Source organism: Passer domesticus, chromosome 3, assembly GCF_036417665.1.
Source record: "Passer domesticus isolate bPasDom1 chromosome 3, bPasDom1.hap1, whole genome shotgun sequence".
Taxonomy (NCBI): domain Eukaryota; kingdom Metazoa; phylum Chordata; class Aves; order Passeriformes; family Passeridae; genus Passer; species Passer domesticus.
Window position 1 is genome coordinate 99963431 of NC_087476.1, and position 25316 is coordinate 99988746.

The following is a 25316-nucleotide window of genomic DNA, read 5'->3' on the forward strand; positions in this document are numbered from 1 at the left end:
TCACACCAAAAACAGATCAACATGATCTGGAAATCATGATGAAATCATAAATCACCATGATTTGGAATACAATGAAATAATCCAAGATGAGGCAAACCCTTCAAAAGAAATTCCTTTATGATATATAGTTAGGTAGTACATAGTTTTTCAATTAGTTACTTCAAGGTTATTATTCTTATTAAAAAATCTCTGATTGCCTATTTACAAGCCTACCTTATAAATAAGTATTATATCTTCTATGTACTAAATAGTATTGCTGACCTTCTGAACTACCATAATTTGACCCAAGAGATCTTGGGTCTCTTTTTGCACTGAAATAAATGATTGTTGATGCATTTGACTGTCCCAATTCAGTTCTGTCTTACTGGTTTCAAGATGAAAAGATATCCAAAGAATTAAAGGATTACAATTTCTTGGCTTTATGATTTTAAATGAGAAACTTCCACAAGACCTGCCATGGAAGCCTATACTTCAAAGAAAAAGACTGCATCAACTAAAACTAAACAGTTTCATAAGACCTCTTTCTTAAACAATTTCTTTAAAAAATCCACATGTTAAAAAGATCTAGTATTGTACAAAATTATTTCAAATAATCTCACATACCTGAGGGAGAATTATGAGCCGAAGCCAAGGATTTGGATTTTGAATCCGAAAGTCGAGAAATGCTATTGGCTCGAGTTCTAGCAGAAACTTTAGCGCTATCTCCTCCTGAGAGCAGCCTTGAACCACTTCTGATGATTGCTTCTGGGGTACGCGACGAGGCAGTGCTCCTGGTTATTGTTGCTTCAGAATCGCTACGTGCCGATAGAGAGCCAAGCCGATTCCTGCGAGGTTGAGCGAGTAAGTCTATTCTGGAAATGTTTCTCCTCCCCGATGGAGGTTTTGACGTAGAACTTGTAGTGGACACTTCGGAAGCGACTGAAGCCTTATCAGCATCAGCAAGCTCACTGTCTGAGACTTCACCAAGGCGCGCTCTGCGCAAGAGAGAAGTCCTTGTGGGACGAGGTCTTGGAAGAGTGGTAGATTTACTGGACTGCCCAAGTCCAACAGGAGAGGTTTTTGATTTAGCTGACTTTCCTTCCATCTTGGAATGTACAAGTTCATCTGCTGAGGCAAAAGGAACTCTTCCATGTGATTTGCCAGAGTAGGTTTCCTGGTCAGATGATAGGATATCGGAAATTGCAGAATGAGGTACACTGGATGTTTGGTCATCATCTGTTAAATCTACTGACGGTTGCCTCATTCTTCCACTGGATTGCACAGTTTTGCGAGCCTCAGCTCTAGACCCACCATCTGAAGATCGACTCTTAGTTTTCTTTTCAATCTTTTCTCTAGCACTTGTAGAAGATTTTAAAACATCCTTTGAAGGGGAACCAGTGGAACATCTATCTTTATATAAGTTTGTAAAGCTCTTCCGCTTCTGTGTGGATTTTCTTTCAGTGTCACCAGTAACTAGACTGATTGTGCTGGCTGTATCGACATCTGATTCTGGTGATATGGAATTATCTCTGTTATAACTAGGTGTATCGGGACCTTCATCAGTTTTATTTTCTTCACGCAATTTAGCTTCAAGGAAAGCCATTACAGCTTCTGTGTCTTTTAAAATGAGTGTTGTATCTATACTGGAATCAGTGTCCATTGAATCACTTCTGTCACGTAACCTGTTTGCAGATACTAAAGGGGCAGCAGAACCACTCTGCTTATTAATGTGAGGAATAAGTTCTATAGGTATATTTGTGCTAGGCTTATCTATAGTAAAGCTACCTTGCCTCACTAAGGGTTTTGAAGATTCCTTTTTGTCTCCTCCAAGTACTTTAGGACTTTGTCCTCTAATCACTTCGTCATTTTTTCTTCTTTTTCCCTCAATCTGTGCCAATTTAATTTCTGATTTATCTGTAACATGTCCAGGAGCATTTTCTTGATTATCCAAAGTTTTGGGGGACATAACAATCTCCTCCCGACCTTTCTCAACCTGGTTTGCAGCAGATTTTGTAGAGGATAATTTTGAGGGTGTCCAGTGTCCTTGCTCCTTTCTTTCTTGTTGCTGAATTTTTGCTAAAGCTTGTTTCACCACAGAAATTTCTCTGCCAGTTTCAACCCTCTCTTTACTAGAAGAGCTGGGAAAAGAAAACACTTTTTCTCCAGTAGCTTTGGGTGAAAGACCATTCATTGTTCTGCTTGACTTAGCATCTGAAGCACGAGCTGGAGTTTCTTTCTCCTGAAGTTCAGTGTCTTGCTTTTCACCTATTTCTGACCTCTGATGAGATACAGTTTTTGGTTTTAAACTTTCATTTACTTTCTCTTCTATGGGAAGCTGTGGAAGTGTCCTCCTCTTTCGCTCACCTTGGCTGGTCATAGAAGTAGCTGAACCAGCACTTCTAACAGAAATACCAGACTCACTGATGTCTGTATCTAAAAATGAAAGAGAAAAAAATATTTGAGAAGACATTCAACAGCAAGGCAAATAGAAAGATTAAATGTTTAAGACTGCATAAGGCTAATACAACATAAAACAAAAGTGAAAAACTCATCAGTCCATCCTCCTCTTCTATGACGACAAGATCAGTTATATTTAGACATGTAGAAAAAACATTTAATGAACTCTTTTAGCCAGCTGAATCATACAAAGTTTTTATGATCTCACAGTAGGTCAAAATAGGTAAGAAATCACTGTTATATCAATTAGCACACCATTACAACAGGAAGTGGAAAGGAAATCTTGCATTCCTAAACACCTTTAGGACCAGATTTCAAAACTACCAAAAAGAGTAAGATCCTCCTCCCTACCTGCCTGTTCCTGAGGTCCGTCTCATGGACAGACTACTGCCTCTCCCTGCGAGGCCTTGCCTCGCTCAGGCAAGAATCTGCAGTGCTGGGAGACACTTCTCAGCAATACTGAAAAGCCCCACTCATGAACAAAGAAATTACTATCGCTGAGAAAGCAAAAGTAATGTTTTTATCCCAAACAAGACACTGTAGTATAAAAACATATGGAAAATCAACAACACTTTGTATACAAAGCATCAAAAGAATGCAGCATTAGTGCTAAAGCACTTTCACTGAATTCTCAGTGCACACAGAATGAATGCTCCTTTGGCAGAAAAGCATGGCCATCCCATGGACTGTTGCAAGGAATAACTTTTTTAGTAACCAACATTTATTTTTCCACAGTGATGATGACTGTGCCCTCCTCGCCCATTCAACAAACACAACATTTGTGTTGTCAGAAAAAAGCCTTTATTACTCAAAGGTGATATAAATTGCTCTATGAATTCTTCTGACTTTGAATATTCAGATAGAAAAAATTATTTTTCCAGTTCATTTGTCTGCTGTTGCAATATAATGTGACACATTTAGTAACACACATCTGTCAATTCCCTTTCTTGCCAGGAGAGATATATAAGCAACTGCTCCGCATACCCTGTTGGGACTTTCCTATCATGGTTTGTCACCAACATTGGTTGCTCCAGGAGTAAGAACTGGAATATAGGGTTTCTCTCTCTGAAAGAATCCTCTAAGCAATTAATTGAAGACCAACAATCATTCTGTATGTATACCTGCTACTTCCTACTCATGCTCTTCAATCTATCCTTTCCCTTTGCAGTGTCAAACCTTTGATGAAAAATGCAAAAGAACTCACAGGTTTTTTTTTTCCTATAATCTATGTTAAGACATAGATTTGAGAAACAGTAAGTACCTCTGTAATCTAAGCAAGGTTTTCTAATTCCAGGACTGTTTTTTTTTTCTTGAAAATTATGAAACAAATTGAAGGGTTAATAAAAATCAATATGATTGCCATCTGTGAAAATTGACCTTTCTCAGACATGCCTACTAGATCAAATATTTTATACATATATAAGCATGTAACTAGCTTCTTGGTGAATTTCAATCAGCCTTTAGTGAAAAAAAAGGCATGGAGTTGTTTAGCATCATAGTTGGCTAAATATGTGTTATGTGAAGTTTAAATACTAAGATTTCTGAAGAAGATATAGGCATCTAAGTCAAGAAGACATGTTTTCTGAATTGGTTTTTAGATGTACCTACTTAATTTTATTTTTATTACACCTTTGTTATTTTGGTATTTTGGTGCTATGAATGCTCTATTTCCCCTTTTAGTATTTTAGAATTCTTGCAGTATGGGTATGTACTACACAGTAGTTGCTTCACTTTATCTCTTATCTTAGTTCTCATAGTGGTAAAAAAAGCCTTTACCTCTCCAAAGAAGATCATAAAAGTGACCATTTAAAACACTACAGAAAACAAAAGACCACCAAAGCTCCTGATTAAGCACCCAAAGGATCAGCCTCAATAGCAGTGATTTTAAGTGTCCTGTATGTACACACCCAATCCTTTCAAATAGTGCAAAATTTGCTCTTGATTTCCAATATTCTGTGTGTGTATCAGATTATTTAATTTTTCCCCTTTCCATCTCCTTTGATTTTTAGTATCCTAGGCAAAGTTCAATGCTTATGAGGGAACAAAAAGCTACAACAGAAGCAGCAGCCACTGATAAGAATTTTTTCCTGCATTGGTACAGATATATGCATTATGCAACATCAAAAGCAAAACTTCTTTGTACAACTTCTCCCAAAGATAATCACAACTTCTAAAATGAGATTTACAGGAAGAAAAAAGCAGAAGAGAAGTTTATAGTCAAGACAGTGGATATTAAAGAGTAAACCACTTCAAAATCACAAATGTGAAAAACTGAACTATGGAGAGACATGTCCTGAACATCTGGCACTCACAAGGAAGGGAGATAAGGTTGTTCATTGCTGAACAGAAAGTTTCTGGGTTTTTCAAGAAATATCAAAGGTCTTCTGCATTTCCAAGATAAAGAAGGATGCTATGCTTCAGCTGAAGTCTCTCAGGTTGGATTGCTTAATAATCATTACACTGAAGTCCAATTTAGACTAAGAAAAATGTAAGGAAATATACTATGCATACTATACTATTACTATGCTACCCAAACTGTATTTAAGTGAAAGTTTCTCTAATATTAAACAGTTTATAAACACTCCTGCTTTAGTAACATTCAGTGTAATTCTGGCACTCAACTGCCAGGCAGACACCACTACTGCTGAGCTTGTTTTTACACTGTTTCTGCTGAATGAAACAGAAGAATTTCACGTGAAATTGAGGCATTAGAAGTAAAAAAGCTGACTAAGTACAGTACATAATCATTCTTTTCTCCCTTTCACAGGTTTTTCAAGATAAATTATGACAATAAGAACAGTTTTTAATACCATTTTCTAAAGGAGCAGGCACAGAGGACTCCAATCTCAGGTCATCTTGGTCATGACGTGTGTGATTAGCAGCCAAACTGGCCCACTGCGATATCCAACGTTTACTTCCAGGGTTAGCAGAACCTTCCTAAGAGAGAAAAAAACAGCAGAAGAAAAATTATAACTCTTTGATGAAAAGCATGCCATCTTTCCAGGCTTTTCCTGAATAGATAGGTCAGACACTATTTTCCTGGAGGAAGTTGAAAAAATAGTTTACCTCAATAAATTTTAGAGTCCCCACCTCTAGAATGGCAAACAAACAAAATCAATACAGCTGCTGAATCAGTACCAAATAAACTACAATTCCTAGTGCAGTGAACTTTTAAACACCAGAACCTATATAAAATGTATCAGAACATGTGCTAGTTCTAAGATCAGGTTATTTCAGTCCTCAGCTCAGAAGTGCAGAAAAAGTACATGGGGTGTGGGGGTGCGTTAAAAAAATTTAAAATGTGCTTCAGGAAGACAAGAAAGTGACATTTTACCGGTTTAGAAGACCCTCTGGTCCAGGTGAAATATTGTAATTACTTCATTACAGAAAGACTACCTAAAGGACTGAAAGTGTAATAACTTATGATGAAAAGGAAAGGAAGCTCAGATTATTTGTTTGGCCTAAGCAAAAAAAGAAGCAAAGATTAGTTTTAGACCATCCTACTGCGTAACAGTGAAGTCAATGTCATCAGTATTTTACATTTATTTTGCACCTAAACCAGAAAGGAAATTAATTTGGTTTCACTTGATTTCTAATGATAGTACAATGTTACTGTCCTACCAAATATCTTACAGTCTCTCTTCCTTACATCTCCAATAAACATCACCAGCCCTTCAAATCTTCACACTTCTATTCAAAATGTTGTTTTTTGCCTAATGCCTTGACTACTTTTGGATTCTAGTCTTTTATCAAGAAACAACACTATATGTTCTATAAAATTTATTTAGCAGAACTAGAATGGTGAACAATGTCACCTATTATATGACAAAGACTTTGAAGTTAAAAGTTACTCAGACATGCGAAAAGCTTGAATTTACGATCTTGAATTTCTCCTGATTAATGCAAGTGAGTGCAACATCATGAATCTGTTCCAAAATATCATGAATCAGAGATGCAGCAGGTAATTTTTTTAACTATTACACAAATTACCATATTTTGGATTAATTTTTCAAAATCAAAATGTTATTAAAGTCCAACAACAGCAAAGGAAGGCAATTCAATGTTTTTGTTATTTATGGGCATTTCTGCAGACAGTGTGAGATGCTAGTAAGAACATTACCAAAAAATCACAGCATTTATGCACTGACAACTACTGAAACCTCATTTTTCTTTCCTATCACTCATCTTTCTTCTCCTGTCTGTACCAGTGAACTTCTACCTAATGAAACAACTAATTATAGCCAAATCCAAACATGATAGATGTCCCAATCACCTTTGCAACAGAAAATTTCAACTAGTTCCTTCTGTACCACCTAACCAATTTTCAAGATACAGATATGTGTCAGAAATCTGAATTCTATTTCACAATGGAGAAACACACTAGGATTTTGCAGATTAACTGCAGCAAAACAACATGATAGATTATTTTCTCTTGAAATTACACTGCCAAAAAATGGTTTCTACATAGCAGTGAATATAAAGGTGTGCTTTGCGAGTTCTAGTGTATACAAACAGAAATGACAACAACAAAAATATGCCATTTCTTTTCATAGTAGTTTAAGCACATCCAGAAGGTGTAAGGTTTATAAAACATGTATCTAAAAAGTCACCTTCAGATATCCTAATGTTATTCCTATAATCCATATCAATTGGCATCTTACAGGCTCTCAAGTATGCAATCCTCCAAATCTTCTCTTGAACACCAAAAGCAATTTCCTAGTATTTCAGAAAAGCTGGGTTTATCTATGAGATAGCAGCCTTTTACCTTCATGTTAAATCTGCTTTCTTTTACGCTTATCTCACATATAAAGTTAACAGTAGTAAGAAATCTTTCAAAAATGTAACAATGGATTTCTGTGGACTTATTACTCAGCCTGAAGATTTAGGGCTTCAGCTTCCACATCTGAAAAAAACCCACAGTGCAGACATTATACCTGAAATCATGTCCAGCTCTTGGCATTTCAGAGCAGACTAACTTTTTTTTTTTAAATAAATTTCAACAAGGTGAATAAAATTAAGTAAAAAATTAAATGTCTTTTCAGACACATAACTCTAGACAGTTCAAGTTGTAAGAATCATATTATTTCATATTTTCATAGATTGCTGCCTTGAAAGCAGTACTTCCCTCGTCACTGTGCCTGCTTCAGAACCATATGCTTCTGGGGTGATGATCTTTTTACAGATTTCCATACATGATTTATTTACAGCCAATGTCTTCAAGTTATTTCTGGAACAACACTGACACCTATCTTTAACAGTTATTTTTTCTCTTCTATTACAGTTACTCCATTTACCATGAAAACCCAGCAATTGCATCCATCTCAGCTGTTACTTTGCCAGACTAATTGAACAGCACTGATCTGTTTTTGTAAGGTAAATCTCCATTCCTGTAACAATTTGAGTAGACTTTGTATCTTCTTTAGACTTGTATTCACCCTTCTTGACCAATATTAACAACTGTAGTGCTATTATTACAGGGGAAGCTTCGCCGTGGAGATAACACTGCCCTTTTCTGCTGGTAATGCATTTCCTGGCTGTCCAAGGGTCCTCTGCCTTTTCACAGCCCTGTGATACTGGTGATACATCAGCCTACATTTCAGTATAGCATCTAAGCTCAAACAAAAAGTAAGTACCAAATTTCAAACTAAATGGATTGTTCTACAGGACAGAAAATTGGAGTAATTTGGAAATACAGCTTCTAATACTCCACTTTTAAGAAGGAATATAGCAAGTATTTACATGGATGAAATTCAATATTCAGAATGTCAATAGAATTATTTATCAGATCTTCAGTAGAAAAGACAAAGTAGACATTCAAAACAGCAAAACATCAATGGCATTAATGACCCCACAGATGAAGAACCAGGTTTCTAACTGAGCTTTAATCTTATTTTAAAAAACCCCAACCAAGCAAACAAAACCCCAAACTAACAAAAAACTGAAGCATATTAAACACAATGTAGATAGACCCTTATTTAAGGACTGTGTTTAGCACAGACAACTGACCACTAAAAATTAAATGGAAGTTGGAGGGATAGATTATAGCCCAGATGCCTGCAGTATTTTTATTAAACAAACGCATAGGGTAAGAACAAATAATAACAACAACAACAATAATATTCTCTTTGTTCTCTATTTACTTAATTTTTCTCCTTTAATCACACTTACCTTGGTTGGCAAGTGGCAGCTTATAATATAGAAAATAAAAACATTTAAATATTTTAAATAGATGGATTTAATATTTTCATTGCCTATATGTAATCACTGAAAAGGCAAGAACCACTTTATTCATGCTCAGTCCAACTGTGTCAAGACACTCACTCTGCATTTTATTTTATTTATGACACACGCTCCTCCGAAGTATTTAAAGACTGTTGTATCAAAGAAAAAGCTGAAAACTTCTTTAACAAGAAAAGCATTTCTAAGCATTTTATTAATGACACTTCAAAAGCCCTGTAAAGCTAAGATATTTAAGTTCAGAATAAGCTTTCAACCCCTGAAGTGACTCCAGATGACCCTATCCTGCCTTGGCAGCAGGGTTGGACTACATGGTCTCCAGAAGTCTTCCAACCATAACTATTCTGTGATTCTGTAAACTATTTCTACAAAATCTTTATAATTTCCCAGGCTATCTTTTCCGTTTTCTGGAATAGAAATATCTTAGATTTTTATTCTTTGCTTTTTCTATGCCAATCATGTTTTGAATTCACCTCATTCTGCTAATCATGTACAAGATAACTGTGGTGGACGGCTGGAGTAAGTTCCACCTGCAATCTGAGTGGATGCAAAACTGGAACACTGAGCTACCCTGATGTTACCTGACTATTTAGCCAAGATCATCAATAAGGTTTATAAACTTATGATCTGCAGCTCAGTTATGCAGTAAGTCTTCCAAAACCTACAAGCAGAAAAGTTTGTATATGAGAACATAACCCACATACTTTACAAATCAAACACATTTGCCTCTTTCCTACTGACTAAACTGAGTGCAAGTTTTGGTAATGAGACTCTAAATGTAACAATCCTCTCTCAGTAGTTATCCTCATTGTTGTTTTCCCATTATTTCCCTATAAAAGACACCAGTAATTTTCTAATTAGCTTCTTTTTTACTTCTACATATCTATCAACCAACTTCTACTTTTAACTTCCTCTAGTAAGCTTTCTTCCACTTTCATCTGTCCTCAACTCTTCTTACACTAATCCTTGTCCTATCCACATTGCTTATGTCAGTTTTGCTCCTTGACTTACTGAATAATTTTCATTTTTTCACCTATCATCCTGCCTTGTAATATTTTAAATTATGCTAATAACCTATTCTCTCCCACTATATAAAGACCTTTTAATGCAGCAAAGCAGTCACAGTGATAAAACAGCACAATTCTTGTAATTTCCACCTAAATCAAAGTGTTTCATTACATCACTGCCAGAAGGTTTCTTAAATCTGCTGTATGATTGCAGAAATAGTCTCAGTCTTCTAAAAACAATACCTTTTATTTGCGAAGTTGACACCTGAAAAGACCAATTATGTTAATAAAATAAATCATACATTCTTCTTCTGCTTATGGAATTATAAAAATGAAAAAATATCAATACTCTTTAAAACTGACAAGACACAAAAGATCAGAGTGCTGCAAAAGGCATAAAAAAAGAGAGAAAGAATATGGTTATAGGTTTGTGCAAAGAAGCAAGGTGAAAAACCTTCCATGGGATATGCCTGTGCTGTGTGGCAATACTTCACTTGGAGTGGCTTAGAGAAACTAGGCAAAGGTACTAATCTAGACACAGTGACATATTCAGGGTCTCAAGGCTTCACAGTAGCTAAAATACAACCATGAGAAAACACACCTCTATGAGAAACAGATTCTAAAATCAATGTATTTGCATGGCAGGCACATTAAGTAATACTTTAAGCTCTTTATATCTTCCAAAAAAATTGCTTATCTATAGAGTTTGTTAAATTACAGGACCATACATCAGAAACAGCTTGCCAAGGGATGTAGACCTAAGTGTTATGTGCTTCATTACTGTTGCCAGTTGACTCTGCTCTGTGTTCTGTTCCAGACACATTTCAAGCTACTTTCTCCTTAACAATGATATCAGAATGCCTCCCAAGATTTTAATATGAAATATGATCAATATCTAGTTTGTATGCATATTCTAAGTCATATATAAAGACAGACATTTTCCTCTGTTTCATCTTCCACCAACTGATTAAGTTATACTGTGTCTGAATCAACTACCGTAAGTGACTTGTCATGAGTGGCACCTTGCTGGACAACTTAAACCACGAATGTAAAAACCTGAGTCCTCTGGCTTCTGAGAAAAAATCTGAGAAGTATTATCCACCATTTTTTTCTAGATGACTTTGTATCATTTATTAAGTGCACACATTTTGTTTCTGAATTTTAATATCCTTACTTGCTTTGGGCTATAAAACATAACCAGTTTTGCCTCAGTTCTGCTGAAGAACTTACAAGACGTATACAGTGTGCAAAGCCATGTTGTGGCAAGGAAACTTCTGCTACATTTCCAATACACTGGTGTCAGTGCACACAGAAAGGTAGCCAAGTTTTAAAACACCTCTGCAATGAATTATGTCTGTCTCAGACAGAGAAGCTTTGATAATGCAATATGGCCTAGGAGAAATGAAATACTTATAGATCCAAGTAAATCTTTTCCAGGCAAGATTTTGTTTCCTGTTTAACACTTACTGGTCAGTTCTTAGTGCTCTCTTTTAGTGGAAGAAAAAAGAAGACCGTCAAAAATTAAATTCTACCTCTGTGTCAAGAAATCCAGTTGTACTCAGTGGTCTTTTTTCTTCCAGCACTACTGTAGCAGAATTTATAGCCCAATCTTTTACTAAATCTTTCTGGTTCTCGTTGATAACAGGCCTATTATAATCCTGGCTGCCATCCACTCCAAATACCTGAAAATGAAACAAACCATTACATTCATTAACCCAATACCATCCTGATACAATGTTCAATGTTAATGGATGGATGGTGGCATGCTGGATAGTGAGTATAAATAGGTTCTATTGTATTATGCTTATCTGTCACCTTAGTGCAATCTACAGATTAATAGAAAAAAATCTTCAACAATTAAAAAAAAAGTGGAAGTCTATGTCAACATTGTGAAAATTCAAAGAATTGCTAGTGGTAATGGTCAGATATGAAAAAATGACACTTTATGAAAGGAACAAAAGATAAAAGCAAAATCATTGCAGAACCCATTTTAACAATTAAGGGAAAAACCCAGTAACTAGAATCACCAAATTTTCAGATTTTTACTATTATCTAATGAGAATAAGAAATACAAATTCTTGCATTTGCTATTACTATGCTTATTGAATTATTTCTCTGATACAAACAAAACTTCAGCTGTTAGACTTGGCAGATATTAGAAGTCCACCAGGTCTCATGAATCATGTAGACTCATCTCATCCAAGATGTGACTTGGCATAGTTCTTTTACTACTCCATTTCCTAATGATGCTTATATTAATCTCTTCTGCTTAAGCCAGAATTATTTTTCCATGACATTTTAAAAACATTGCACAGAAAAAAAATACTAGAAAAACACTACTAAGGCAATTAATAATAAGAACTTTAGCAGGAGAAAACCATAGTGTTTGTAAAATTTCTCATGAGTCACAGAAACCAGGGAATATGAATTGTTTTCAGAATTGATGTATAATCAAAGACATTTTAGAAAATATCTGTATCTAGTAACATAAAATTTGCAAATTTCTGCCTAAGAAATAAATTCACAACATTAATACTAAAGGTTTAGACATTTAAAAAATACCGAATAAAATTACACTCTCACATTAAAACTGGTTGCCAAAAATTAACAGTTAACATCAAAAATTGTTTTGTCATCTTCACAGATGTTATTTTGCTGTAACAAACACTACCAGTGCAGAATAGGAAAAGGTGTAGAGAATTATTTTTTCTCCAAAAGTGTGCTGTAATTCAGTTTTGCACAGCAAAGTTAGAGGACTGGTTTATTACAATTCTGAACAAGGTTAGTGTCTTCAAAATGGATTCACCACTAGATGGCCGCAAAGCCTAATGTTGTCAGCTTCCAAGAAGCAGACAAAGGAAAAAACAATAGTTAAGCACCCTGCTATTTAACTCTTTGTGCTAACTGTAAGGGAAGACCTTGCTACAGCATTACTACATTTAAACCTGAGGAAATTTTCTCAGATGCACTGGATTTGTTTTTTTGCTCTCATGAGAAAAGCCTACTTTCCTGACATCTTAAAATTCAGGCAGCGCTCCCCAAATTTTCAATTTACACATAAATAATTTCTATAGTCTCTGGATCAGAAGTTGCTTAACAGTATTTACAAAACATTTGTTTTCTTTTTATAGAAATAGAGTGCTAAAACTTAAATTTTTGCTTTCATGATATACTTTTGATTTGTACAGTTGTAGCAGTTTCTGAAGATAGAAACCAGTTACCGTCCACTGACACCTTTCTTTGACTATATCACTATTCTGCAAAGACTTTTTTCTTTGTGCATCATAGTTTCATTGATTACAGAATTTTATATGTACTCTTAAATGAAAATAAATTCTGGTATTATCACAGAAGCACCAGAAGGAAAATATGAATTCCACACTTCCATATCCAATTGGGACTACAGCAGCAAATTGCTGCCTATAAATTGCTTCCTTTTATCTGACAGCACATTCATTTACCATGTCAAATTTCTTCACTTTTATCAGAAGTAACGCTTCTTTCAGTCTTACCTTTTCTAGTACGAAACTCATGTTCAATCAAATTTTGTTATTCTTCTTCTATTACTGAAATTACTGCAAAACGAAATTTGAATATTGCCTAATTTTTTCTGTGAAAGGTAATATGAATATCACTAAGACCCAAGTAGTAGCACTCCTAATGTTCTTTCTCTCTATACAGTGGGGAGAAGCAGAATATTTGGGGATATTCTGGTTATAGAACAGATAAGCAAAATATTTTGGGACAGCATTATTGGAAAGAAGAGCAAAACATTTTCTTCAATAAAAGTATATTTTTGTACTACAATGTCATTCTATATTTGTTTTGTGCATGCGTCTGCCCTAAGTTCCACTGCTATACAACTGCAAAGCTCCTCTTCTTGGAAGAAAGGAAAGATGCACGTAAGTGTCGTGCAGCCCAAAGATTAAATTTCAGATTTGTGCTATATAAAAAAAACCTTTGAAATATTGTTACTAACACATAATTAAGAATTTAAGTACTAAAACTATTCACAAAATAAAACAACTCAAGTATTTGATAAAAATGTAGATCATTACTTACAGATCTGTCATATACCTGCAGAAAAGCAATTTCAATATCAGAATTTCAGGATTAATCAATCCACTTACTCCATTTATCAAATAATGAGAATATATCCTCAACAGAAACAGCCATGGAATAACCTGAATGTTTCTGCTGAAAATCATCTCTCTACCATCTAGAAAATGCAATTTGTACTTTCTGGGCTGATAAAATATGGCATGTGTGCAAACAGTGGGCTGTTGTGACTGAAACCTGAATGGATAGAGACTTGTATCTTCCTACAAAGACTAGATTACATTTTTCAAGGCTTCCAATTCTTTAGAGGTTTCTGTTCTTTAAATACCTTCATGAGTGCAAAGTCATTTAAGGGAGGTCTAAAAGATAACAAAGCCAAGAGAATTCTAAGGAAATGCTGATGACACATATTGCTGCATCTCTCATCTATTTAGACAAAAAGACTGAAATTTCTTTTCTGTAAAGCTTGTATTTGTCAGAAGCCACTCTGAAATACATTTTGATTAACTGTGTTACAGGGAAGAAAAGGACGAAGCCAGGTTCCTCAATCAATACAGATACTATACAGATTTGGACACATCAGGCTGTTTGAAAAATGAGAAGCAAGACTTTTTGATAAAGGAGGTAAAATAATCCTATGTATTCTGTGTATGTGACTAACCATCACAAATCATACATATCCACCACACAGCTGTCAATGCAAAAAAGGTTTCCTAATTAATTTACCCTTTTTAAATAGCACTGTAAACAACAGGGACATTCACAACACTCTGATTTTTCTTTCTTCTTTTTTTTTTTTTTGAGAGAATCTGGGGAATGAGGAGTAATGTAAAAAGAATAAATAAATACAAAGAACAATTCCTAGAAATATTAGAAAACAATTATACTAATGCATTTTTAACAGGTGTAATTTAAAACTGAAACTACCAGAGAAAGGTATTTCTAAGATACCTGCTTCCTACAAGCAATCATTCTGGAAAGCTAAAAGTTTTTTGCCCTGCTCTGTCCAGTTGTTTACTTTTCTGAAATTATATTTTTGCAGGAAGATTACATTGTTCCATCCTGGTTGTTTCAAGTTTCATGAAGTTACAGAACAAAAACCAGGATGAAAATTTTCACAGAAACCATGGAAGTTGACTGACAGACAAAAATCTAGACATGCCATCAATCTGCACTATTTCATGTTCTTGCAGGGTTGTCACATGGCTGTAATGTAGAACAGACACAAACATTGTGTATAAACTGTGGTGGTGGTGTTTAAAAATAACTACTTTATTGTTATGAAGCATGAAACAATTTCCATTGTGAATCAGGACATTTTAAACGGCATGGGAATGAAGACATGCTGTAGGAAGTCAAGACCCATCTATGAAATGTTCTTGAGGTAATTTTGTCTAACCTGGGTTCCAGCTGGCCCCTTAAGCAAATGGATTAACAGGTGATACAGGATAGACATTGTCTAACTTGGTAGCTCTGCAGGGGCCACCAAGATGGCAAAGACCAGAGCATTTCACCTGTGGGGAGAGTCTGGGGAAGCTGGATTTGATCACTCTGGAGCTGGGAAGGCTTTGGGGTTGCCTAACAGCAGCTCCCCAAGTGCAATGGGGAGCGCACCAAGATGACAGCCAGGCTCTTCACAGTGCTGCTACACTGCAGGGGGACAAGGGACAACTCATGTCAACAACAGGGACTTTCACAAGACTCTGATTTTTCTTTTTTTTTTTTTTTTGAGAGAGAGTCTGGGGAATGAGGAGTAATGAGGAGACAGGGTATGAAGAAAAGTTTTTTCACTCTGAGGACAGTCAAGCAAGCTTGCCTAGTCTCTGCCCATGTAGGGCATGAAGACCTAAGTGGATGAAGTCCTGGGCAACCTGGCAGACCTCAAAGCATGTTTGAGCAGGGGGTTGGACTAGACATCTCCTTTTCAGGTCCTTTCCAACTTATGTGAATCTATGCTCCATAATAACAGCAATCTTACATAATAACTGAGCATCTCAGGTTTCCTAGTGCAAAGTTTTGAGAAAGCCCCAGGTATCTCAGAGCAGCAGGGAAAAGGTGAGCTCCTACTACATATTTTTCCATTTCAAAGCAGTGAAGTAAGTCCTCCAAAGATCCCCTATGATAATCCATTTACATTCTGCAGTAACAAAGGGCCAAAACAGCAGGCTAAAACTATAGCAACTCTAAAAGCACTATCTTGTTACTTGCTGGAAGGCAAACTTGCCCTGAAAAAATACAGAAGGAACATCTGGACCAACTAATGGCAAACCAACTGTAACCTAATGAGGATATTCATAATTTCATCACTTTATAGCTGCAACAAGTTTTTCCAATATTCTGAGAATACAACTTTATCTATATTATCCAGCAATTGTTAAAATTCTTTATCCAACCCAATCCAAGAAATAACAACATCTATCTAACACAATAAAAGCAAGATGCAAATCTTGCAAAAGGTACTGGCATATTTTCAGAGACAGTGTGAGTTACAGGACCAAGTCTGAACCACGCCCTGGTCTCTCTGGCAAGGGATAATTTTGCAGAAAGCAGAGTACTCTTTTTTGGCAGGTCATATGCACTTCCCTGTGACAACAGCTCATCACTCAGAGTTCACCTGCTCATCACCACAGGTGCAACACAGCTCTAACACATCTAGCTTTATTGATCAGGAATTGGTCTTGTTCACTCTCCCTTCTGTCCCAAAGTAAATGAATTAATATTTTTTGTAGCACAGATGAACTATACTAGAGGTGAACATAATGACTTTAGAATTAACTATCAAGATGATTCTTTAAAATCATAGAAGTCAATTTTCTTTCTCAGTAGGTGCAATACTTCCAAGAAATAAAAATAAAACTGGTCGCAAAAAAAAAAGGCAACAGGAATCTTTTTTCTGAATAAGAAGGAAGACAATTGTTTGCTAACCCCCTCCTCCATACCCACAAACCTTACCTGATGTTCTTCCTATGTGCTTTTTATTAACTTGAAAGCTCTTGACTAAGAAAATAAACTTTTCCCAGTTGTATCTCGTTTAGATGCTTTTCCAAGTTCATAATATCTGGACTTCATACTTGCTTTACCTTTAAACTGTTTCATGGTGTAAGAAAATCACACTGCAGTTCTACAATACCATAATTATTCAGTACTTAATGACCACAGAGCTAGTTGCTCATCCAAATAATTATTTAGGATACTGATATAAATGGAAAAAAAACTGTAAATCAAGCCTTCTAATAGATATGTTCACTCAGTTTCACAGCAAATTATGTATATTACAATGGGAAATTCTGAAGAATCTTATCTAGTTTTAAAATTTTTAGTTTACAAAGTTTCTCCACTAATCTTACTGCTGAAGTCTTAATGAAAAGGATATACAGTAATTAACCATACCATCAATTAACAGAAAACCAAGAAATATATATTAAGAATTCCTATTCATTAATGATGGTATTTGAAAATAAAAATTATTTCAATAAATTATTTAAATTATTTCTTTTGCTATTCTTTTAGATCCCAACAACTGTCAGGGACGTAATCTAGAAACAAATTTTAAAAATATCATTATTTGAATGCTATTAATTTCAGTGTAGGCAATCTGTATAAAAGGAACAGAATGAAACCCAATGACAAGAAAGACACAAGGGAATTCAAAGATGACCAGTTAAGAAAAAACAAAATCAAAGCAGAGCAATGAGCAAAGGGGGCTACACTGTACAGGGCATTAAAGAAGGATCATGGCAAAATTAACAAGGAACAAATGATTTAATTTGAAATAAGGTATTTGTCATTGCAAAGTGATGGGAATGTAAACTATGATACCAATTGTGTTTCATAACCTTTTAGGAGAAAGGAAGATGATAAGCATATTTGTTTGTCACAGAAGTCAAAAGTATGTTTCAGAAACTGAGCTGCAAACTGATAGAGTCAGATCAGCAAAAATCAAATACATAAAAAAAGGGAGTAAGTATGATTTTGGAAATAGAAGCAGGATTTCAGGATCTGAGCACAGTTTGGAGGGTACTAAGGATGAAGAAAGCGTAAATAAACCACACTCAGAATATGACTGATTGATGGCAAAAGAGGACTCCAGAGAGCAAGGAAAAGGAAGAGGCTTCAGATTTTCTCGGCAGATCATCTCGGTAAGGCTGCAATTGGTGCCCAGACTGAGCTCCTGACAATTTTTCCACAGAAGGTAGTTCAGGCATTCATAATACACAGTGAATTGGTCCTTCAAAGTCAGTTAGTGATCACAGAGAAAAGACAAAAGGCAAACGTTTTTTCTCATCTTTCACAAAGTGAGATAAGAGTACAAGGCCTCAGCTCACTTTGTGTTTAGTTACTACATGAATGGTGTTTAACCAAGCTGCTTCTGAGGAGTTTCATTTTAATAGTTTTTGCTTGTTCTTGGCAGTTGTCTGGGCCATCCCAGGCAAACAGTCTGTGCTCTGTGCAGGGAATGTCTCATGAATAGCCATGGATTTTCACAGAAGCTTTTTATGTCATTTTAACTCTATATCCAAGTTATAGGATCAGATGCAAGATGCTGTGGTATAAAAAAAGCCACATAAGCAAATGAAAAGGATCAACATGCCAAGACTAAGAGCTTCCTCTTACCAGACAGCAGTTACATATTTACATGAATACACTTTTTGTCCCTGTTTGCTACTGTGAAGAATTAATTTTCTTTAGGATTCCAAATTAAAAAGGCAACAACAGTTTAGAGGCTGTAAAACTCCTTTCCTTGGAAGAACAAAGGTTACAAACATCCTCTGAACTCGACAAAATTTATAAGCTCAGATGATTGGACCGGCTTCAAGTGGTCTACTGCTTTTTCAGCACTGTACTCATAAAATAGTCATTCTGCAAACAAGACACTCTAGAGCTCAGGGCATTTCTCTCAAAGAAACTGCTGAAGCAATGGTAAAAGCAATTAAACCCAGAGAGTGTGAAAGGACAGGAGACCTGAAAGTGATTTTCTAAAAATACATACATCTACCTTGGTTCCTTAAAGAGTCATTGAAATATACTGAGATTTTTTTTCTCTTAACTTACTCCCTACCCATCAATTCTTTCCAGGTATATTTTTCATTTATAATACTGAAAAAATTGCTGAGTGCAGTCCATAATATGTATGTTAACTCCATAACCAGAGGAATTATAACAATAACAATCTGCAAGGTTATTGATAAATTTTTAACGTTTGCAACAGAGAAGACAAGATCCGCTATACAAACTTTATAAACACTTGAAGACACAACAATAAATAATTCAAAAGTAAACACTCCTTCAAAAACACATTAGCCAATATTACAATGTGGCATGAACAGATATATCCTGGGAGTAAAAAGAATAAGAAGATTTCATTTAATAAAAATCATCTTTCAGAATAGATTCCCATTCATATCCATTCTCAAAAGAAAAAAAAAAAGAAGTCAAACCAAACAAATAAGTATCATCATGAACAGAAAGATCAAGAAAATAAAATTGGAAAATGCACTGTCTACTGTGAACACTGATACTGTTTTGCCTCCATAATTACTATTCCAAAATTTTAAAGAGGAAAGAAGATTCTCTCTCAGGATTGTGTCAATAGAGTAAGATTTTATGTATACTTATTGAACAGTATGTAATCCAATAAAATTCAAGGTGATAGACTGCACATTAAAAACTAGATCATTACGGTTAGGGCCTGTCTATCTACATAAATAAAGACTTTAAAACATCTAGAATATGGAGCTTGCACTGAAAACAAAAGCATTACATGGTCACAGTAAGTCTTTCTGAAGGTGTCAGGATGGATTGAGGCTTGATTTTGATACATTTTTTTCAAGTCTTCTAATTGGAATCCGTATGAATCAGTTGAATTTGCGATCTAAATTTACTTTGCTGATGAAAAAAATCAATTATCTTTTAAGAAATGTAAATGAAAATAACATAAATCAAGTAAAAAATTTGGGAACCAAAGAAAATTTTCAGCCAAATGTTTCCATATGCATATGAACTGCTATAATGTTCTGGATTTCCTGGTTATCTGACAGGACTTGAAACACCCATATAGCCTCAGTTCTATTCCATCCCTTCCCACACATGTATAGAAGAGCTTACATCTGCTATAGTAAGTTTTACAAAATATTTCAATTTTTAAATACCCTCATTTTAAATAATGAAACTGGCTGAAGAAGAAAGACAATGAAAAACCCTACACAAAACAAAACAGAAAGTGAGCCCTGAAGAAAACCCCCCAAAGAACTTGCAAAAAACCCATTGAGTCGCTTTTTATTTACTGCAATAGCCCCAAAGTATTTAATATTCCAAACACATGGAGAATTATTTGCACATTCATTTATTAATATTTATTACTGGCAGTACTTTGCTTTATTGAAAAAGGAAAGTCATTAGCATGATAATTTGGTCTCTTTATATCTACAAAAAAGGAAGATGAACTGCAGAAGCATCATTTAAAATTCTTTCATCCACTGACAGACTTACCTTTTCTGTGGCCTATGAAGATTTTTTAATGTGATATGACTGCTGAGAACAACTTTGTTCTATTAGATTGATTTATTTAAGAAACATTAAATGGATAGAAAATTTACAACTCAGAGATAAAAAGAAAGCAATTGCTAAGTGTTAATAGAAGAAAGCATTGAATCAATCTAAAGAGCATAAAGGCTGGATGTGGAGGAAAAACAAATCCTACAACTGTGCCCCATTTACTCTTGTATTTTGTATGGTAAACTTAACACTGAAAACATGTTCTAAATTAAATCAAGATCCTGAATTTCTTTCATTTTGTACTAGGCTGTTAGCTGCAAGAATGAGACCATTATTCTGCTAGAAAAAGTTGTGTCTTTCTGATGCTATTTGAGTAGAGGATATTTTATGACACATATGTTCAAGGTGGGCCTTGTGGTATACAACAGCAGCTTGCTTTCTTACCATGTTGATAAAATTTCTCTCAGTGGCAATTTTAAAAAGAGCTCTACAAGTATAAAAAGAGATCCATCATCTGTTTTTCTTCTCATGTTATTAATATATTTATTTTATAAACCTTAGCCTACTAACAAATTCATACTTCTCTAGGAATTTAAGTGACACTTGAACACCTGGATGCAGAAATATGATTGACTACAGAAAGGACTTTAGGAAGCAAAATTTAGTGTTATTTTTCAAGTATTCTCTATTCATAAAGAACATAAAGACACAACCATAAATTTCAACTTGCATCATCTTTTAACATTTACAATTGACAACTATGTGCATATGTACTGTACTTCTTAATCTTAATTTTTTTTTTTAATCTTTGAAAGTTGTATAAGACACAGGTGATAATGTACTTGAAAACTTGCATTTTAGGTAAGTAGAAGACATTCACCCCAAGACAGTCATGACTGCAGATATGTGATTACCCTCTCTGTTAGGGAAAAGAATCAAAATTAAAAAGCTTTTGTCTGTTACTTATGAAATGTTTTCCTCTTTCTTTCTTTCTGATAAAACATTTTTCTCACATTTTCTTCTCAAAAGTCAGGCTTTAAAATGGTTGAGAAATAAAGGTTCTGTCATTTGCTATTCCACTCCTTTTCTGCTATAGTGACAATATTTTTTAATTAGAGGCTGAAAGAGCACCAGAGGAAGAACTGTATCCTTAGCAATCTAAATGAAATAAAGATGCTGAATAAGCAGGACAGCATAGTTTCTGACTTTTAAAAATAATTTCACACAAGCATCTATTCTTCTTGAGACTATTTCCTTGACCCTTTAGCAAAAGTCTACACTAAGCAAAAATACTAGTTTTGAAGGAAGTAATACAGCTCAACATTAAGATTTTTACTCCCCTTTTCTTAGAATTACACAGAGACATGGGTATTTTAATTTATTTTTTTCTGAGCATTTTAACTTTGACTTCCTGCATGTTTCTCTTGGATTCTTAATGTAAAGAAGCATTAATAATCTCATATTGATTTTTTTACAAGTTAATACTACTCTTGCATTTGTGGTTTGCTCTTATGTTCTTTTTCAGAGAAAATTAAGGCAAAGGCTAAGAATGAGTCACACTTGGGAATAATCTTTGGATATTTTGGTCATTCTCATCCTTTCCTCCAACAAAAGGGAGAAAATATCCAAATCCAGAAGTACTTTATTCCATTTAAAATTTTTCAGGTAGACCACACACAGATTTTAGCACCATTCTAATGTAAATTGCTACTCAGAAGAATGCATTATTTGTGCAAATGCTTTAGAGAGTGATCCTTGCTATTTGTAGTGCATTTTTATCCCAATCCTAGCAAATTAAACTCTTGAATTTCAATTAAACTTTGGACTCAAGGGACACCCTTAAATTACTCAATTGGGCAGGCATAGTAACTACTCAGAAAAAGGAATGACTTGCCAACAATGAAAGAGTGGTTATACAGAAATAATTCTTAAGATGTATACCAATAATTCTCTTAAATCCTCAACAAAGAAGCACAGGAGTCAACAGGCTAACGAAGTCCTTGTCTTATACCTCACTTATCCCCCTTTGGCAAAGATTATCCAAAGCATTAGCAATTTATAATAGGAGGGAAGCAAAGCTGAGCTCAGCTGGAGGACAAAATTTTGGCTTCCATTTGGTTTAGATTTTCTTCATGGGCTGTTTTTCTGCACTTCATAAAAATAGTAATATGCTACTTCATATTATCAAATCAAATAAGAATTGCATAGCAGGGCTCTTTGAACTGGGTGTAAAATATAGCGTTCATAAGATTTCAACACAGATACGAAGTGAAATGATACAGAAGACCTTGAAGAAAAAACATCTCTGCTTTGCTTCATAGTAAATCTTTAATACCTAGTGGTGACACCTTTAAAGTTAGCAGTAAGGGAAATTTATGACACCCAAAAGCTTTTATATAACACTAAGATTATTAAACAGTACTTTACTATCATTCTTAAGGCTTCCACTCACTTCCTGTTCCTGAATATCTCCTGTAACAGGAGAGATTTGCTTCGAACAAAAAACTGACTTTAGATAATCTGAATGGGTACTGAAGGCCACAAAAAAGCTGAAGTTTTATTAACACTCTCAGGCACGTGGTGTGATTCCTGGAATGCGCTGTGTAGGGCTGAGAGTTTGACTCAATGATCTTAATGGGTCCCTTCCAACTCAGCATACTCTATGATTATAAATATTAGACAGAATTAACATTTTTATCAAGTACATAAATTATCTACTTTCAAATAGAAAATAGTCATTACTTGGTGTAGTTTCCAAAAATCCTGTTGAACTACTATATTTAGCTAAAAATCGACTTACAAATTTTCTGATGCAATTTAGTTGAAGTTTTAGAATTTAAAAATAAATGTAGAAATTTGTCATTTTTACTTGCTTCATTTGGAATGCTTTTCATTCCCATTTGTTTTTTAAACATTGATTCAAAGAAGTCAAAAACTTCCGTTTCAGAATCCATAAGAGGTGAAACTACTATCTTTATTGTTTTATTGAAGGTGACACCCTTTACTTTAATCCCTGTCTCCAAATGCTCCATAAACACCTTTTTTAGAAGGAAACCATCTATAATAAATGTCCCTTTTCCCCGCTACTTCATGATTTTTTTACAAAATCAAATAAGTGAAGCTAGCTTGTCATGCAAAACACAGTTTTCAACACTGGCCAAAATTAATTCTAAATTATTAATGTATTTGTTCAGCTCTGGAAAGTTTTAGACAAGCAAATAAATCCTTAGATAATTCTAAAACAAGTAAGTGATAAATTTACTGTTAAATTAGCAAAACCCTAGCCTAGAATCAGACGCAGGCATTCTACCATGACAGATTACCTAGGAAAACACAAGAAAACCAGAAAAAAATCTATTTCAATTCATGTTAAGTAACATGATTAAACATAGCTTTTGCTATCCATATCTTCCTGTTGAATCCAAAGAACAGTTATTCAATACAGTTTTTAAACTGCAAATACAATTTTTATTGTTATTGATACTTCTATTGTTACCCATAAGCAAACTAGGAAATTTGCATTGCTATCATATAAACACATTTGGAAAATCAAAGCATTTTCATACTTACTCTTTATAGCTGACACTGAAATTTAAGTTATTGTTACGGAATATACTTTTTAAATAAGTATAGAAATAATTTGCAATCTATATCTATATGATAATTTGGATGGAACCAATTTATGTAATGAAAACTAGAGATGATAGGCTTTCAAGAACAATTGAGTATTTCCACAAGACCCACCCTCATAATACCAGTTAAATGATTTTTTGGTGCCTGGTATTTTTTATGGTTAAATGATTTTTGGTGCCTGGTACTGAAATCTTTTGGAAACACATTAAAACTACCAAACTTTAAGACAACAGCAGTATGCAAAAAGGAATAATGTTTAGCCAAATGCCTGCTGCTACTCTTATAACATTTCATATTTCAACATTATAGACTGGTTTAAAAACTTGTGTTATTGCAGTAGCTTCAATAAGCAGAACTGAAGGGGTAGAGAGCTGCCCACACATCCCATAACACTCGTAACATCAGAATGCACTTCAGGTTTCTCACCTTGTCAATCATTTTGCGGGCTTCCACTTCTTCAGGATTGGGATTTTCCAACTCAATAGTGTAAGTACCTTTGTCACTCTGGTCATCCTCATTGTCCTTTTCACTAGCAGCAGAAATATGTTGGCTCTTCAACTTTTTGTCCATCTCCTGGTTCTGATTAGGCCTATGGCCAAGGCTTCCTGAACTCCTTAACAATGCAGCTTGTAAGGCAGGCAACGCAGCAGAGGATTCTTCTGATTTCTGGCTTAGAAGTTTGGCATGAACACCATGTACTGCTCTGTGATGTGAGGAGCTAGCTTGCACAGGTGAAGGGACTTTCTCTCCTGATGCAGGTTTCACTCTTTCAGCTCGTGCATGAGATGTTGGAGATGGAGATTCTGGGCATAGAGCTCCTACATTCTGAGAAAAAGAGTAAGAACGTCTCTTGCGAGGATGGTCTTCATCAAAAAACTCAATCATAAAGGCAGTCTGACTCAAACCAGCTTGCTCTTGCTGCTTTTCTGTGGAATGGACTTTCTGGTGTGACTTTTTCAGCTCTGTATGATGGTGCCTTAAGTGCTCTTCCAGTGCTGCCCGTTTACTGTAGTGCCGGTGTGCACCAATATTTTCTGAATCACTTTGTGTGCCATCATCATGCTTATTCCCTACAAGCAAAGCAAAGCAAAACAAGATACAGCACTGTGAAACAAAGAAAGACCACAACATTACATCCACAAAAAAAGCCAAACAGCAAACTAGGAAGGAAATTATTTCAAAGTGGATTTCTGTTTAAACTCCAACAGCTTCCAGTACCTGGCTCTGCAAATTTGGTACAGTTCCTGGAAATGCAATCAACTTGCTACAAGTCAAACAATGAAACATTTTCAAAGCTGATCAGTAACAGCAGTGCATTTGAAGTATCCTTTCCCCAATATTCTCATCTGTGAATACTTATCAGTGACATACAAAAGCCAGTATTTTACCAGCTGTACTATAGTATGTTTTTTAATTATATCAATTTTGTTACAGAGCCAGTTCATTATA

The 25316-nt window shown here is 35.0% G+C and overlaps 1 protein-coding gene across 12 annotated transcripts in view; it reads right to left on the reverse strand.

Moving 5' to 3' along the window:
• CEP170 (centrosomal protein 170) overlaps window positions 1-25316 on the reverse strand; it is a 92494-nt gene that overhangs the window by 19249 nt on the left and 47929 nt on the right. For 11 of the 12 annotated variants that reach the window (XM_064414663.1, XM_064414661.1, XM_064414666.1 and 8 more), the window contains exons 9-12: window positions 24294-24937; window positions 11213-11362; window positions 5247-5373; window positions 604-2412 (exon numbers count right to left, since the gene is read on the reverse strand). In XM_064414663.1, the coding sequence (XP_064270733.1) occupies window positions 604-2412; window positions 5247-5373; window positions 11213-11362; window positions 24294-24937 (2730 nt within the window). The remainder of the gene's footprint in view (window positions 1-603; window positions 2413-5246; window positions 5374-11212; window positions 11363-24293; window positions 24938-25316) is intronic. The other variant, XM_064414662.1, reaches the window with a different exon arrangement.